This window comes from Hydractinia symbiolongicarpus, chromosome 14, assembly GCF_029227915.1.
Source record: "Hydractinia symbiolongicarpus strain clone_291-10 chromosome 14, HSymV2.1, whole genome shotgun sequence".
Classification (NCBI taxonomy): Eukaryota; Metazoa; Cnidaria; class Hydrozoa; order Anthoathecata; family Hydractiniidae; genus Hydractinia; species Hydractinia symbiolongicarpus.
Window position 1 is genome coordinate 5,282,465 of NC_079888.1, and position 16,270 is coordinate 5,298,734.

The 16,270-nt window shown below is 31.8% G+C and overlaps 3 protein-coding genes and 1 non-coding gene across 4 annotated transcripts; 1 reads left to right on the forward strand and 3 right to left on the reverse strand.

Moving 5' to 3' along the window:
* Positions 1 to 562: 562 nt before the first annotated feature.
* Positions 563 to 3,832, reverse strand: LOC130625092 (uncharacterized). The gene is made up of 2 exons (XM_057440169.1): positions 1,017 to 3,832; positions 563 to 935 (listed from the first exon to the last, which is right to left on the reverse strand). Exons 1-2 carry the CDS (start codon positions 3,830 to 3,832, stop codon positions 563 to 565), a joined length of 3,189 nt encoding a protein of 1,062 aa, XP_057296152.1.
* Positions 3,833 to 4,159: 327 nt separating this feature from the next.
* Positions 4,160 to 5,074, reverse strand: LOC130625553 (uncharacterized). The gene has a single exon (XM_057440661.1). It carries the CDS (start codon positions 4,948 to 4,950, stop codon positions 4,177 to 4,179), a length of 774 nt encoding a protein of 257 aa, XP_057296644.1. The 5' UTR covers positions 4,951 to 5,074; the 3' UTR covers positions 4,160 to 4,176.
* Positions 5,075 to 5,786: 712 nt separating this feature from the next.
* Positions 5,787 to 14,397, forward strand: LOC130625551 (DNA/RNA-binding protein KIN17-like). The gene is made up of 15 exons (XM_057440659.1): positions 5,787 to 5,945; positions 7,623 to 7,717; positions 7,835 to 7,878; positions 9,319 to 9,524; positions 9,691 to 9,739; positions 10,024 to 10,076; positions 10,578 to 10,626; positions 10,927 to 10,984; positions 11,073 to 11,141; positions 11,505 to 11,547; positions 11,948 to 12,007; positions 12,407 to 12,475; positions 12,652 to 12,751; positions 13,078 to 13,178; positions 14,022 to 14,397. The coding sequence occupies exons 1-15, from the start codon at positions 5,826 to 5,828 to the stop codon at positions 14,085 to 14,087; spliced, it is 1,182 nt and encodes a 393-aa protein (XP_057296642.1). The 5' UTR covers positions 5,787 to 5,825; the 3' UTR covers positions 14,088 to 14,397.
* A 733-nt stretch (positions 14,398 to 15,130) lies between these two features.
* Trnak-cuu (transfer RNA lysine (anticodon CUU)) lies at positions 15,131 to 15,203 on the reverse strand. The gene has a single exon. It is a non-coding gene; the product is annotated as a tRNA-Lys (tRNA).
* Between the last annotated feature and the right edge of the window lie 1,067 nt (positions 15,204 to 16,270).

Here is a 16,270-nt window from a genome sequence, read left to right on the forward strand (position 1 = left end):
CTACGTATAAATAGCGCTACGCACTATTCATACGTAGAAATTCATACACTTTATGTCATATTAAAGTGCGTACGAATATACAGTTCCTTTGTCATATTACCCCTGTGCAGAAATCTTCTAATATACAAGATATACAAGAATTTTCCGCAAAGGGTGGCGACCCGTCAGAAAACAGCACAAAATACAGGTGCTTTTCAGACGAGTTTAGTTTTTTGAAATAATAAATGTTGCTATTATATAGATAGATAGATAGATAGATATTTATTTATCAATAGCAGTTATATATATACAATTAAAATTAAAAGAAAATAAATATAAAGAAAAAGAAAATAAATATCATAATTAGTCAGGGTAACAAAATGTATATATATAATGTATGTATATAATGCTATTGAAGGGAGACCATACCTAATAGCATAAAGCTAAGGCAAAGGGTATGGCCACCCTTGGACAATTACAGTAAACGATACGAGACGCACAAAACAACACACACATAAAAGTGGGTCAAATGATAAACAACCATGAGGGAAACAAATGGCCAAGTCTGACAATTCAGGAAGGATTAGTAAGAGGAAACAAAGTACTTTTTCAGATCACTTCTAAGATTAAAATAATCAAGGGAAACAAATTTTCTAGTCATTAAAGACTGCAATTTATTCCAGGAATTAATGGCATTAAATCTAATTGAGTTTTTACCAAAAGAAATAGTATTAAAGGTAGGGAGATTGATCAAACCAATTTTCTCTGCCCGAGTGCCTTGAGCATGGGTGAAGTCAACCGCAAATGTATTAAGGATAGAAGCAGGCAATTTTTCATGAAATAGTTTATGTAAAAATAGAATATTGTGACATTTGACAATATCAGAGAATTTGAGGAGCTCAAGATTACCATACAGGTGACTGGATGATGCTCTTCGAGATTCAAAAGACATGAGTCTAATAGCAAAATTTTGCAAAACAGTAATACGATTAACATCAAGACTGTTTGGCTGACCCCAAATTTGATTACAATATTGCAAGTGTGAATGAAAAATGGCATAGTAAACTAGAATAAGAACATTTAAAGGCACAAAGTGACGAAGTTTAGCTAAAGCTCCATTGGCCCTCTTGAGCTTGGCAACAGTATCATTGATCTGAGACTTCCAGCTTAAATCAGAATCTAATAGAACACCAAGATATTTAATACAATTACTAGGTATAAGCCTTTTACCATTGATAAAAAGCCTAAAATCGTAATTAAGAGGTTTCCGTGTATGTTTAAAAACAATGTACTCAGTCTTACTAGCATCAAGAGAAATTTTATTGGCATTGAGCCAATGGCAAAGAAGCTTGAGGTCAAAATTCATTTGTTTGGCCAGTTGTTTCAAAGATTTACTGAAGTTTAAGAGATTGGTGTCATCAGCAAAGTGATGCACCAAAGAAAAATTAATTGAACAATGCAGGTCGTTAATATAAATTAAAAATAAAAGAGGTCCTAAAACAGAGCCCTGAGGGACACCATGCCTGATAAGATTACTAGTTGATATATTTCCATTGATGGATACAAACTGTTGACGTCCTGTTAAGTAAGACTTAAATAGTGAGAGTGGGGTACCACGAATTCCATAGTGAAAAAGCTTTTTAAGCAAAATTTCATGATCAACCGTATCAAAAGCCTTTTGAAGATCAATGAACACTCCACATGCATAATTTCCTTTATCAAGAGCATCCATAATTTTTTGAGAGATGTTCAGAAGTGTTTGAGAAGTCGAGTAATTTTTCCTAAAGCCAAATTGATGCTTGTAGAGGGCGTTGTTTGCTTCGAGAAAACCATACACTCGTTTGTATATGATTTTTTCATATATTTTATCAATATTTGAGAGTAAGGATATAGGTCGGTAATTTGTTAATTCTAATTTGGACCCTTTTTTATAAATAGGGATGGTCTTGGCAGTTTTTAGGTTTGTAGGAAAAATACCAGTTGTGAAAGACAAATTAATAAGTTTTGAAAGTGGTATAGATAATTCAGATTTAACAAGAGTTAAAATATGGGCAGGAATACTGAATGGCCCAGAAGATTTACCAGGGTCAAGGGAAGAAATGCAATGCAGAACTTCTAAATCATCAGTTGGTGAAAGAAACATCGAATTAGAAGTAGAATTTTTTAGAAAAGAGGAGAAAAGTTTTCGAGTGAACGGGATATTCATTCTGATGTTATCTGCAATTGAAGCAAAGTAATCATTAAAAGAATTAGCAATTGTCACTGGATCAGTTACAACAGAGTTATTAATGTTCATACAGGTGGGAGAAGCAGAAACAGAAGAACGAACAGAAATAATATTTTTAACCCCTTTCCAAATATTGCCAATATTTTTTTGGTTATTGCTAAAATATTTATTGAGGAAATTACTCTTACTCATTCTACATAGAGATACAATTTTGTTGCGGTATTTTTTAAAACTCTCTAGCAAGGAAGACTTTAAAAGTGGATCTTTCTCTCTTAAAAAGCATTTATGCAGATGGTCTCTTTTGATTATTGAGGTAAGGATACCATTAGTAATCCAAGGATTGGATTTTTTTTTTCTTTTTTTGTTGCATGTTTTTTTTAGAGGAGCATGATTGACCAATAGACTGTTGATACAATTGTAAAAATTGTTAAACGATAAGTTGGGATCATCTACATTCAATTGTAGGATATCATCCCAATTTTTATTGTGAAGTTCGGTGAGAAAGTCATTGTGATGAAATTTCTTCCAATCATGAACAAATATATCATCAGAGGTGTGCAAAGGATTGATTGCAGACAAGTTTTTTAAGACTAAGAACTGAGGGAAATGGTCAGATATTGAACTTATAATATTACCAGACACAGTGTCCCACTTGGCTGAACTAAAATAAATATTATCAATAATCGTGCTAGAAACTTCAGTAACTCTTGTGGGAAGAATTATATGCGGGAGTAAGTTAAATTGCGAAGTAATATCGATGTAATCGGACACTTCTTTGACTGTTTCAGACTTTAGAAGGTCAATATTAAAGTCTCCAAGGAGGAAGATAGACTTGTTATCTGAAGACGCTTTCTCAAGAAGAGGCAATAAAAAATGATTGTTGAACTCATCAACAGACATCGAGGGATGTCTGTAGATGCATCCAACAATCATGTTTCTATCTTTGGCCCGTATAATTTCAATGAATTTAGATTCAAGCTCCTTGCTTTTATATGCAAGAGTATCCAGGTCGGGACGTTCAATAAATTGCAAGTGATTAGGGATGTACAAAAGAGCACCACCCTTTTCACCTTCAGTAGGTGTGTGCGTGAAGGAATAACCCGATAGATCGCAGTTAATAGGTGGGATTTTAGTCTGGAATTTGGTCTCAGTGATACCAATAACACTGAAGTCATGCCCAAGTTGACCTAACAGAATCTTTAGTTCATCAATATGTTTAGACAGAGAGGCGATATTCATATGAAAAAGGGAGAATTTATCAGAATTAACTTGAAGGGCAGAGAATTCAATTGGATCGTAATATTTGCAGTTGACACCACCCATGGTTTCAGGATGGGGGACCTCGTTGATTTCAATAGAGTTGAGCTGGGAGAGAAACCTTTTCATTTCCATAGAGGAAAGACTCTTGTCATAAACTAAGGGGGGAGTTGTTGAGCCAAAGGGGAGAATTTTGTTGATACATTTACAACAGAACCAAAGTTCATCAGAGTTTTGGAGAGATATATAATCATCAGCATTGAGACCATTGCATTTAATATGAATCCAGAATTTACAAATATCACACTGAATAGCCTTATGATTTGAATTAACAGACTTTCCACAGACACCACACGGAAAATTTATCATTTTTAAGTGAACACACAGAACATAAAAATATCACACAAAAATTATCAACAAGCCTATAGAAACAAGATAATCACGTATGAGAGCAAACGAAAACAAGCAGGAAATGACACAACACACAAAATGACAATGGGATGTGTCAAAAGATGTGTTTAGCGTTTCAAAAGCTAGACAAGATGATAAACTACAGGGGAGTGAAAATTGATTATTATGACCGATTCAGCAAGCAAGCGCGCAAAAATAAATAAATAAATAAATTATTAAATCGAGTGAACGAAAAAAAAAAAAAAAAAAAAAAAAAAAAACGCCTTTTTTTGGCGCGAAAAAGACACGTTTAAAAATTTACCTTATTCCAAGGAAACATCGTCATAATAATAATCTAAGTCGCTTACGTGAAAAATTTTAAAAGGTTCATCTGTTATATTTGGTTTAATAAAAACATTACCCTTCCAAGACCAAGATGATGCAATTCTACCTTCGTGATATAATTGACTGCTCATTCCCAACAGGGCTTTATAAGCTGGGCAAAGATTATCTGAAATAACAACTTTACGATGATTTACACTGTCTTTCAACTTTTTACGGTTTTCGAGCGCTTTTTCAGCCTTTTTCCTGTTGACGAACCTAACTATAGTGCGCTTTGGAAATTTCGAGTCTCTTTCCCTCTTTGACTTTGGTAGGCGATGACAAGCCTCAATTTCGTTACAATCACAGGTAACACCGATTTCCTGAAGAATGCTTATTACCTTTGCTTCGAGATTTCGATCAGCGATATCATCTGATATGCCAATGATTTCCAGATTATTTCTTCTGGAGTATTGGTCCTGGGCGTTAATCTTCATTTCAAGGTTAATTTGAGATTCGTAAATTTCGTCGTTTTCCTTTTCAAGTAATCTAATTCTTTTTTTCATATTTTTGTTGTCGTCGAGAATTCGTTTAAGAACATTATTTTTGATTTCATCTACGCTGTCTTTTATTTCTTTCAGCCCAACCTTTTCTTTCACTTCATCCTGAACTTTTATCAAAAATTGAACCAAATCTGGCTTTGTGAATTTATCAATTTGTGATTTAGATTTTCCCACAATGTCACTTAAGTTGGCAAGTGTAAAAGACGAAGCCATTATATCTTTATTTGAAATTAACTATTTATTTATTTAAGTTTATTATTCTAATCACTCCCCGTTGTAGATAGAGAAGTTTTACATCCGCTTATAGCTTATGAACACGTCCGTTCGCTACGATGTCTTGCTTGAATGATTACCAGTTGGTAAGGCGAAATCCACTAGGCAAAAGGACAATAAAAAAATAATGTTGTTTTAGATTTTTTGCTGACGTCAGCAGTGCAGATAGAAAAAAAAATTGGCAAAGTTTAGTTTATTCATTGCCTGTAATGTGTAAAGGTTAAAACACTGATCAAAATAATGTATAGGATCATATGTTTTTGACAAATGCCTCTAAGGACATATATGATTATAACATTTTGCTGACATCAACAATGGCCCATCAAAACCCCCCAATTTTAATTTGTATATCGTATATAAGTTAAAACGCTGAGCAAGAAAATGTATAGGGTCACGTACTTTTGACAAACGATGGCAGAGATGACAGTTTTTTGATGACGTCACCACCAGGTTTGGTAAAATTACCCAAATTGGTTCTAGGTGGTCGCTAGTTACCTACGCGGTAAAAAAAAATCAACAACGTCACCACCCTGTCTCCAAGTTATTTGGCCTCAAAGTGTTAAGTGCACTGTAATGGCTTCATTAATTTAATATAGGATATTGACGTTAAGGTAGTGTTAAAGGAACACATCCACTTTGCCTGTTACAGACACGCAGACACACTTAGTGTATTATTATAGAGATAAATTACAGTAATTGAAAGAACTTTCGGTTGCACTTTTAACCACCTTGTAGGGACTGTAAAAAATGATTATTTCTAAAAAAATGCAAATTAAAGATGTTTCTATTTTAAATTTTAGTTTAAATAAGTACAAATGGGTAAAGAGAAAGGCGGTTTTTTGACTCCAAAAGCAATAGCCAACAGAATAAAAGCTAAAGGTTTACAGAAGCTTCGATGGTATTGTCAGATGTGTCAAAAACAATGCAGAGACGAGGTTTGACTTTTTTAATTAAAAAAAATGTGGAAAATGTGTGCAAAGTCTTGTCTGGAGGGAGAGTGACATTGCTAAACAAACAACTTGTTCATCAAATAAACGGATTTTGCCTAACATTTTTTGTCACCTTGTTATTCTTAACAATTTCCTAAAAGATAAAAAAGTGCGGTTACATTTTTCTAATAAAAACTTAGGTTATTGGAACATCAAGGCTAGTGTTGAATATTGAATCTAACCCCAGTGCAAGAGTTATAACCACTACGGACAGGCCCATAAACATTGTTGCTATGCCATGCTTGACTGTGAGAAATATTAGGCGACTCCAATTTAATGAGTTGCTCTTCGGGCAAAGTCAATAGTAGCTTACGGTCCGTCGTTCGGCGAAATAAAAATAATTTTATCAAGAATGTATGGTCAGAACAGCAAAAAAAAGATAATAAAAATAACAGCGGAGGAGAGTGTTACGACAACCGTTTTTTTCTATGTATTTTTGCATCACCACGCAGTTTATCTTTTTTAGTTCCGAAGAAAAAATAATAATAATTTGTCTCACTAAAAATATGTATAACTAGTTCTCAAGGTGAAAAGATAAAAATACTTGCATTCTCAAAAACTTGCTTTTAAAAGTTTTGCAGCAAGAATTTTTCTTGTGTTGTTTTAAAAGTTATACAGCAAGAATTATTCTTGTGCTGTTTTGAATGTTGTACAGAATATATACTTGTATTGTTTTGAAAGTTTTACAGCAGGTTATTCTTCTCCTACTTAAAATAAAGAATCAAACAATTTTAGTGTTCTTTTAATGTTTTTTGCGCAGTTTTATAGGAAAATCTAAATTTAAGTGCAAATTCTTTTTCGGACTATGGTTGTTTAGTTGAGAATATTTAAAGTCTTTCACAGCGGTAGAATCTTTTTTTTTAAATTCATAACGGAGGAGGGTGTTACAATAAGCGTATTCTATCTTGTTTTAATTATTTTTCCTAAATGGTATCGACTGTATTACAGTTTAGCTAGCATAATTTTAAACATATATATTAATTATAACAAAGGAGGGTGTTGCGACAATAATCTGTCTTGTTTTTTGCTTGTATTATAACTATTTTAGCAAAAGTATCTAATTTTTGTTATAAATCACATAAAAATTTAAACTAACAAATTTGAACAAAGAATCAACTTCCAGTGTCCTAAGTAAAGTAACGTTGTTGATTCACCTTGTTGACATACAACCAACAAAAAGTAACATCATTGTCTTCTTTGCGCATTATATCTTCACCAGATGGGATGAAAACTTTTTTTTTTCTTTTTTTTTCTTTAAAAATTTTTTGCTTGGTATTATTATTTTTTTGTTTTCGTGAAAATTTAGGGTCGGTCGGGCCCGTAAAACAACTGATTAAATTGGAGTTGCCTTACATAATGAAAAATAAAATAGAAAGGGGGTTAACAGGTATGGTTGTTTTGGTAAAAAAACAAGTATTGTAGATTTATGGCCGCCTAAAAAGTTACATTTCATATTTATATTGTCTTATAGACAATTTACTTTGTTTTTATACTTATATAATTTTGAAACAAAGGAACCTAAACTTTTGAGAAATAAGGAATATACTGAATATGTGTCTGCACCATTACAGATGCCTAAAACACAAGATTATAAGTGACTTAAATTTTGTGATGTTTTCTTAGAATGGTTTCAAATGCCATTGTATGTCAGAATCTCATCAAAGACAATTATTGTTATTTGCAGAAAACCCAAACAAGTATTTGGACTCTTTTTCACAGTAAGTAACTTTGTGTATGACAGAATTTTTTTCCATTTTTTTTAACTATTGATTATAATGATGCTTTTAAAGCTGTTCTTTCTTGTTAATGTATATGTTCAACATTGTATTTTATAGGGAATTTTATGATGATTTCAAGTATCTTCTTAAACGTAGATTTGGTAAGTGTTGTGCACTCATCATATTACAGTTTTTTCTACATTATATTTCGCAACGTAATTATGTCTAAATTTGATATTTACATATCTTTCCTTTTTTTACAGATAAATTTAGAACAGTCTACAGAGTTTATAGGATAAAAAAGTTGTTCATTTCTTTATTATGATAACATGTATTTCACCAGTGGGGAAATGGGAAAGAAATGGGAAAAAAATTTGACACCCAGATTATTGATTAAGTCCAAACCAGAAAGCTTATCTTTTCAGAAAAAGACTTTTACAGGCCTATCAATAAGAGAATAACACCTGAGCAATAAATCGCTCCCCCAAGATTGCAATAATTTTAACTGAGCGAGCAATCTGAATAAATAGAATAAGTTTATAAATGCTTATTTATCACAAAGTGTTTTTATCTATTTTGTTTTATATTTTGGTTCTTTTTTACTGTAAATAATACGAAAGAGAACATCGATTTCCATGTGAAATGAATTGATATTGCTCAGACAGTAAATTTTTTTGAATTAAGGGAGCAATTAATGGCTCAGCTAATTTCTCATTTTTCAGAATTGGACAAGCCTTTGTGTAGCAAGAGCAATTGCTCTCCCTTTAATGATAGCCCTGCTTTTACTTTGATTACCTTTAACTAATTAAAAGTTTTAGAAACAATAGTTGTTTTTAGAGATTAAATCTATTTTGTTTTTTAGATTAAGCAAAAAAAAACTTTTTTGTAATAAGAAGAGTAACGGGTTAATATTATAGAAGGGCTTTTTAGACAATGCAAAACCTTATAAAGTATTTTTAATAGTGTGGGCTATATTAATTTATATATTTATATATATTAGGAAAAAGAGGAAAAAGATTGAGTTTTTAGATTGAGTTATTTAGAGAAATTGCTATTTATGCATTTTGTTATGCAGTGGGTTCTCTGCACCCATTTCTAACACACAAAATACAGTATTATTAGTCGATGTGTTGAAAAAATAATTTTTTGAGAAAAAATTAATAAATTTCAAGCAGCTCTTACAATTTATGATAAAATTTGTTCAATGTTTTCACGTTGTTGAGAATAAGTATGTTATGGAGAACCTAGTCCTGGCCTAAAAGTTTTGGGCTTTTACTCCTTGCCTCCCTAAGTCTGTTACAAAAAATGCGTTCTTTATTTCATTAATCAAGTAAAATTATCCTCAACAACTTTTTTTCAAACAAAACTAAAGCTTATCAAAAAAGCCAAATAAATAAGTCATAATTACAAAGAAAGTGTTTAAGGCTTTTGCAGATTGTTTTATTTTTTTTAAGAAGTCTTTGATAGTTTATAATTTTAAGGTCTCCTCTTAAACCACAAAAAACGTTTTGTATTTTATTTTTTAAAAAGAAGGATCAGTGAATACTTTGTATATATTAATTGAATTAAGGGATAATCCTTTTCTAATATTTCAAACTTAGGAACAAGACGTGTTCATTGCAATATTGTTTACCAAGAATATGTTGCTGAACGTAACCATATTCACATGAATGCAACAAAGTGGGAAACCCTAACTGAATTTGTACAGTGGTTAGGTCGAGAGGGACACTGTGTTGTTGACGAGACTCCCAAGGGATGGTATATTGCTTACATTGACAAAGACCCTGAAGTAATAGCCAGACAAAAAGTAAGAAAGAAACCCTTGTGTTGACATGTCACTTGATCAAAAACTGATTTTCATTCAATTTTTAAGAAATTTAATTTTAGTTTTTTAGTTAGAAAATATTCCTATACAAATCTTTGTTAATACGAAAATGCTTTACAAAGTCAAGCTTTTTAATTTTGATTTTTAGGCTGCACAAAGTCGTGAGAAGAAGGAATTAGATGACCAGGAAAAGATTAGTATGTTCTCACTTCGAAAAATTTTACATAAATTGCAGGCATTCAGTACTTTGTTTCTAAACCTTGATCACTGCTGTATTTATTTATGCCCTTATTTTTGGAATAAACACCCATTTTTTGTTCATTCAGTTTAGCGTTTTAAACTCATGCTGTTTATGCTCATAAACAGCGATGACACTTTTTGAAACTAGTCTCTAAAAAGGCACTGTCATATTAATGCAATTTTAACCTTGATGTGTAAATGTTATATGTATGTGCGGTGATAAGTATTGTTAATAATTTAGGTAAATTTGTTGCCAAACAAGTTGAGAAAGCGAAAGAGTCGATTGGAGAAGTGGTAAAAATTTAAAACATTTATATTTTTATTTATTTTATTATTATTTCTGACATGTGTTTCATTATGCTTTTCCACAAACCCACAAGCACAACTGCAGCCTAATTAGAAGTTCAGTGTAATTTCGCCATGCAGTTTCTATGTAGGGTTTGTGCACTGTATATAAATGTGTAGATAATGAAAAAGAACATACGTTTTTAGAAAAACAACAACATGAACAATGTATAAATTATCTGTGTATAAATTTGATTAATATTTGTCAGTTAATACAGTATAATATTTGTCAGTTAATACAGTATAATATTTGTCAGTTAATACAGTGGAAAGTAAATGCATAGGTATGCGTAATTCATGGGTTGACATGATACCATTGTGATATTTTGAGATAATAATGTTTCATTATTAAATGGCGAAAAATTAAAACATCTGACAATAGTATAAACCTTCTTATTCACCCTAACAACACAAATTCAATATATTTAATTTTTAACTTTCATTATTTAGGCACAGCCAACATTTACCGAACTTCAACGGGAGGATGAGAACGAAAAAGGTGTGTGACATACAATGCAAATTTGTGCTTCATATAAGTTTCCTCACAAAATTATTTTTTAATTATTTTAAAATAAAATTGATAAACGAAAATGTATCTTGCGAATTAATATAATGGATTTTTTTTACCAATGTGAACGTTAATTGTGAAAGAAATAATACCGTTATGTATTACAATCTCCACTGTAGATTTATGCATTTTTTAATCTGTAAAATTCTTACATATAAGAGGCTTTGCCATATTTCAATACTTTACGATGTTGCATCCAGTAGATCAATAATGTTTGCAATTTGTTTACAGTTCAATTTGATTTTGGAAAAGCCAGTGCTTCGAAGAGTGATACCACTAAAGTGGATATGTGAGTTTTACTAATTGTTTTCGATATTTTAGCAGAAAATTTCTGTGTAGAAGATTGTAGCGATTTTTTCTTTTTAACTTTCTTTTAGTTCATCAGGTGCTAAAAAGTTGGAAAGTTTAATAAAAAAGACAGATAGTCAACCTAAAGTTTTCAAAGAGTGAGTAAATCTCCTAGTAGTTGACTTATTTAATGGAGATGGTGTAGCAGGCAAGCAGGTTTAGACAATAATATGCATATCTTTAGTGGTAATTTACCTTTGTTAGGGGAGGAAGAGCCAGTTGTTAGGAAAGAATCCCCTATAGGACACTAAATGTTCTGTTTGTCGTAAATCTCACTATTCACAAATTCACAATTCGCGTTCTAGTCTTTTTAATGAGGTATGTGGTATGGGTCCATAGAATGGTTGATTTTCTCAACACCTGCATAATCTTTTAAGCTTTTTAGTGGCATTTCTGATACGAGAAAACTCAGAGTAGATGAAACATGCTCCCAATCAAACGTTAATTGTTATTATTTTTAGGAAGCCCAAAAAGCGGAAATCAGCTTTGGATGAAATTCTAAAGGTACTGTGGTTTCTATGTTTAGTTATATTCCAGGTATAAAACATGAATAGCCACAGCTCCAAACTTCATACGTTTGTGTGCAACTTGCTTACCCTCCGTAGGACTAAATTTTGATTGGTTCTTAATAAAGATAAATACAGATACTATGGCTAGGAAAATTTACTTTTTGTGAGAAATAAATTTCGCGAAATTAGCAAATTCCTAAATTTAGCGTTAAAAAGATATAGTTGTCTTTTTTTCTTACAAAAGCTTAGTGTATATCGTTATTTCAAAAAAGAAAAAATTCAAAATTTTGCGAGAATTAATTCTGTAGCAAAAATCGAATGTAATAATTTTCGCTTGTCAGATGTTCTTGAAAATTAGAAATATTAATTTGCTAACGGTACTTACACCTTTTTAGGAGGAAGAAGAGCGAAAGAAAAAACAAAAAGAATCGAGATTACCAAACTGGTTAACAAAAGTAATTTGTATTTGCTGTTTGTTGTTGTTGTTTATTTTTTATTTCTGTCTTTATGAATTCACTTTTACATGCACCTTTTTCTAATGCTAACAGTTCTTAAGGTCAAATTTATCCATCATTTAAACCTTGCGGCTACCCACTAGTTTTTTTTGTTAGCATGTGCACACTTTCACGAAATGCATGCGCTTCAAAAAAAAATTTGTGAGTTTTTTGCACTATAGCGAAAAATGCAGTCAAATAGAAACAAGCCGTGTGTCTTGGTCTCTCAGGAATCTGAATAGTGATATATGTCTTGAATCAGCAGTTTATGTATATATAGTATTAAGAAGTATATAGCTAATTTCTAACTGGCTTCAACTAAAAATATTTGAGTTTGAAAAATGGTATTTTTAATTGAAGGATATTGTGGTGAAAATCATAACAAAGAAGCTGGGAGAGAAATATTACAAAAAGAAGGGTATTATAAAGGTAATTTTTAAAATAATGGAGAATGGAAAACTAGAGAAACGTTATTTCAACTCTTTAAAAAAGCCGTTATTTCATTTACTGTGCTCGCTGTATTAAATCATTGTCTGTTTTTCCTGGTATTTTTCTCTTACAGTTCAGCGTGCCGTGTTTAAGGAATCTTTCTTATTGTTCTTTAGGAGGTTAAGAACTTGTATATCGGTATTGTTGAATTGCTTGATACAGGCGATACTCTGAAGTTGGATCAAACACATTTAGAAACAGTGTTACCTGCTCCAGGTTCGTAAAACTCATTGACGAAACTCTTCCTTTTCGTTTTGTTGACATTCTTTCTTTGATAGTTGTTTTGCCACAAGGACAAAATTTTCTAGCGTTTGCAATTTTAAAATTAATGTAATTGAGATTTTAAGTGAACTCAATTCGTTAATTTGTTCTTTTTTTGCATCGTTTTGTTTCCGTTGGTAACTCATTTCCACTAAAAAAAATCGAAAAAGAAGAACATTTATTTGAACTGTTCCTACTTTAGGCCTTCGATGCCAATGTAATACATGTTAAGATGTTTGATAGAAAAAGTTGATTTTTGAGTGAAGTCGATTCTGTTACAGGAAAATTAGTCAAAATCCTGAACGGTCGTCATCGTGGCGAAAACGCGACAATGGTCGGCATTAACGAAAAATCTTTCACTGCTACTATCAAGTTGACAAGTGTACGTTGATTTTGTTGTTTTTTCAATGTGCAGATCTTTGCTGTACATCGCCTTTTTGGATATATTTATTTTTATTTTCTGGTGTCCGTTTTTTGTCATGTTTAGTCACTTTCTTTGATTGTTTAAGAAGTTTGATTTTTATACTTTTTTGAGAATTTGACTTTGATGCATAAAAATAGTAAGGGCACCAGCAGATATTCACCAAAATAAATACCGCAAAATATAAAGTTTCTGTTTTTCGCGAAAATAAACTTTTGAAACTTTCAACCACGCAGATTTATTCTGCGATATCCATGGAAACCCTTGCTGATAAAAATCCTTGTAAGCCCTTAAATCTTTAAGGGTGTATATTCCTGGGAAATCCATTGAGCTTAGCCAACCGTAAAAATTTATAATAAATAAAATGGAAGAAAAAAATGTGGTTGTTTTAAATCGCGATATTTTCTTCCCGGGAAAAGTATTTGACAATAAGTATAATACACTTTAATAGCAACGAACATGTTAGCTATAAGATTATAACTTAAAATCTTACAGCGTGGTAAAAACATTATATATAATTTATTTGTAAAGGCAAGGTATATTGATTTCTATTTCTTCTTAATAATACTGCAAATCTGGAAGCCACGGAGATATTGAATAATTTTTATAGTACAGTTGTCCATGATCTGCTGCTTCATTTTAGCTATAGAATATATTGAGTGAAAATCGCCACACTCATCCCTCGTAGCCCCGTGATCTTATGCAAAAACGTGCACAAGAAACTCTCTTAAATATTTTCTTGTCAACTAAATTTTCTTTTAACTACGAAACGACTAGTTTCTTGATGACACTTGTTTGTTGCAGGGACAATCGAAAGGTGAAACAATTTCGAAGATAGCATATGAAGATATCAGTAAACTGGCTGTCTGATCATTCTGAAGTAAACCAAGAAGAGCACGATTAATACGAGATGGACTGCGTTCAAATGTTAGCGTGGTTATGAGGCAACCTTATTATGTTGGATGAGATAGCTTAAAACGTTCCCAGAAAGGCTTGATGGTTGCTGGATTGGTGGCTCCGCTTAAACATAGAACAGTCTACTTGTAATACTCTCCAGCATATAGCTACCTGTAACACCAGTGAAATGGTCAAATTTTTCAAAAAAAGGATATCGTTTTAACATTAACATTTTAGAATCTGATGTAAAATATTTGTTTTAAAGAGTTTTATAGATTTTTTCCGCAATTAGTTATCAATAACTTGATATATTTGTTCAGCAATCAACTGGCAATAACAAGTGCAAATCAAAGACAAAATATTGTTAGGTCATTTCTAGAAAACTCTGGATATAGAATTTCTCTTCAATAATATCCGCCGTCTGTCTGTCTCTGCGCAAAATGATACGACAAGTAACGAGACACAAAATGTGGTAGATAAAGGACGGACGTTCGGGAATCCACAGGTGGTTTTATCCACGGACCAAAAATCTCTCGCAACGCTATATTAAGGAGCCTAACGTGTTGGTAATTCGGGTATATTAAGGAGCCTAACGTATCGGTAATTCGGGTATATTAAGGAGCCTAACGAATCGGTAATTCGGGTAAACACCAAGACCAAGCTTATTTTTTTCTTAATTTTTTTATTTGTTTATTGTTTTAACAAATTTAACTTTTCTTTTTTAAAAAAAAAATCTGTTTTTTTTCCTTTTTTTAACTATATTTTTTTATCTCGTTTCCTTATTTTGTGTTTTATTTTTGTTTCTGGTGAACTACTTTAAATATATACCATACGGGTGTGTTTCAAACGCCATACCGAAAAACTGGGTTCCACAACCCTAAAGGAGGACCCAGGAATAATAGGGTTCAAATGTAACAAAGCAAAATAAATGAGAAAATAAGTTTTTCAAGATTAGAAGAAAGGAAGTTTTTTATTTTTCATATTAAACTGAAAAGCACGAAAAAGTGAAAATTGTTCGCCCAACGTGGGGCTCGAACCCACGACCCTGAGATTAAGAGTCTCATGCTCTACCGACTGAGCTAGCCGGGCTGCCATTATTTAAAACATAAATTTAAAAATTCAAAAAATTAAAAGCAAGTAAGAAAAAACACCGCATACTATAAAAAAACAAAAAGAAAAATCACTGTTACAACATTGCAACAACAAACTGCTGTGTATTTTTTTAATGCAGCGTCTTTTGCTTTCCCTGTATTCATAAAAGACGCCCGAGAAGTGCATTTTTCACAAAACACAATCTTTATTTTTACTAAAATTATTTTTTTTATTTTGACGAAAAATAATCTCGTGTAATGTCTATCAAAGAAACTTCTTTTTTGTTTAAAAAAGAAAAAAAGACAAAACGAAACGCATCAACAATTTGGAGCTTTGTGATTGCTACATTTTCTCTTATTGGTGCATGACGCAGCAAGACTCATAGTAACTGGTCACAAATGCCTTAGTTTCAACTTCACCACATGGACTTTTAACAATGTGATTTTAATGGCGTTTAGTTCGCCAATGGTGTTTTGTTTGCCAAGTTCTTCAAAAAGGTTGTTTGGAAAATACAATTGTTGGAAAAAAGAAAAAAGCTTGGACCTAATAATACTTATAATTATCTGTATTTAAATTTTAAACTACCTTTAAACTATAAATAACTCAAATTTTGAAAATTCGCGTTAATTAAAACCCCGTAAATTTAATCATCGCGTAAATCCCCCCTACGGTAATTAATTGATGGCGCTAAAAGAATCCCTTGTTAACCTTAATTCTTAAAAATAAGTTTTAAACGCCTTGGATATTTAATTATTTCAATAGAAATAAAAAGAGAAAAAACATGTTGAAATTTTAAAGCTCTTTAATCTTCTCCAAACCACACATTGTGTCAAAATTTTCTATGCGTTACCTCAATTGATAGTTTCCATTTGAAAAGCAACATCTTCAACACCACAATCACTGTCATCTCCGTTATCTCCACTTTCGTTATCAATTTTACCCCAAGATTATGTAAAATCTCTTTTGAATTGTCAATAATTTACCAGGACAGTCCCATGCAACAGAAATTTTGATCGGCACAATCGACCCAACAAGAAAAGAATGCTAATTCAAGCTACAACATA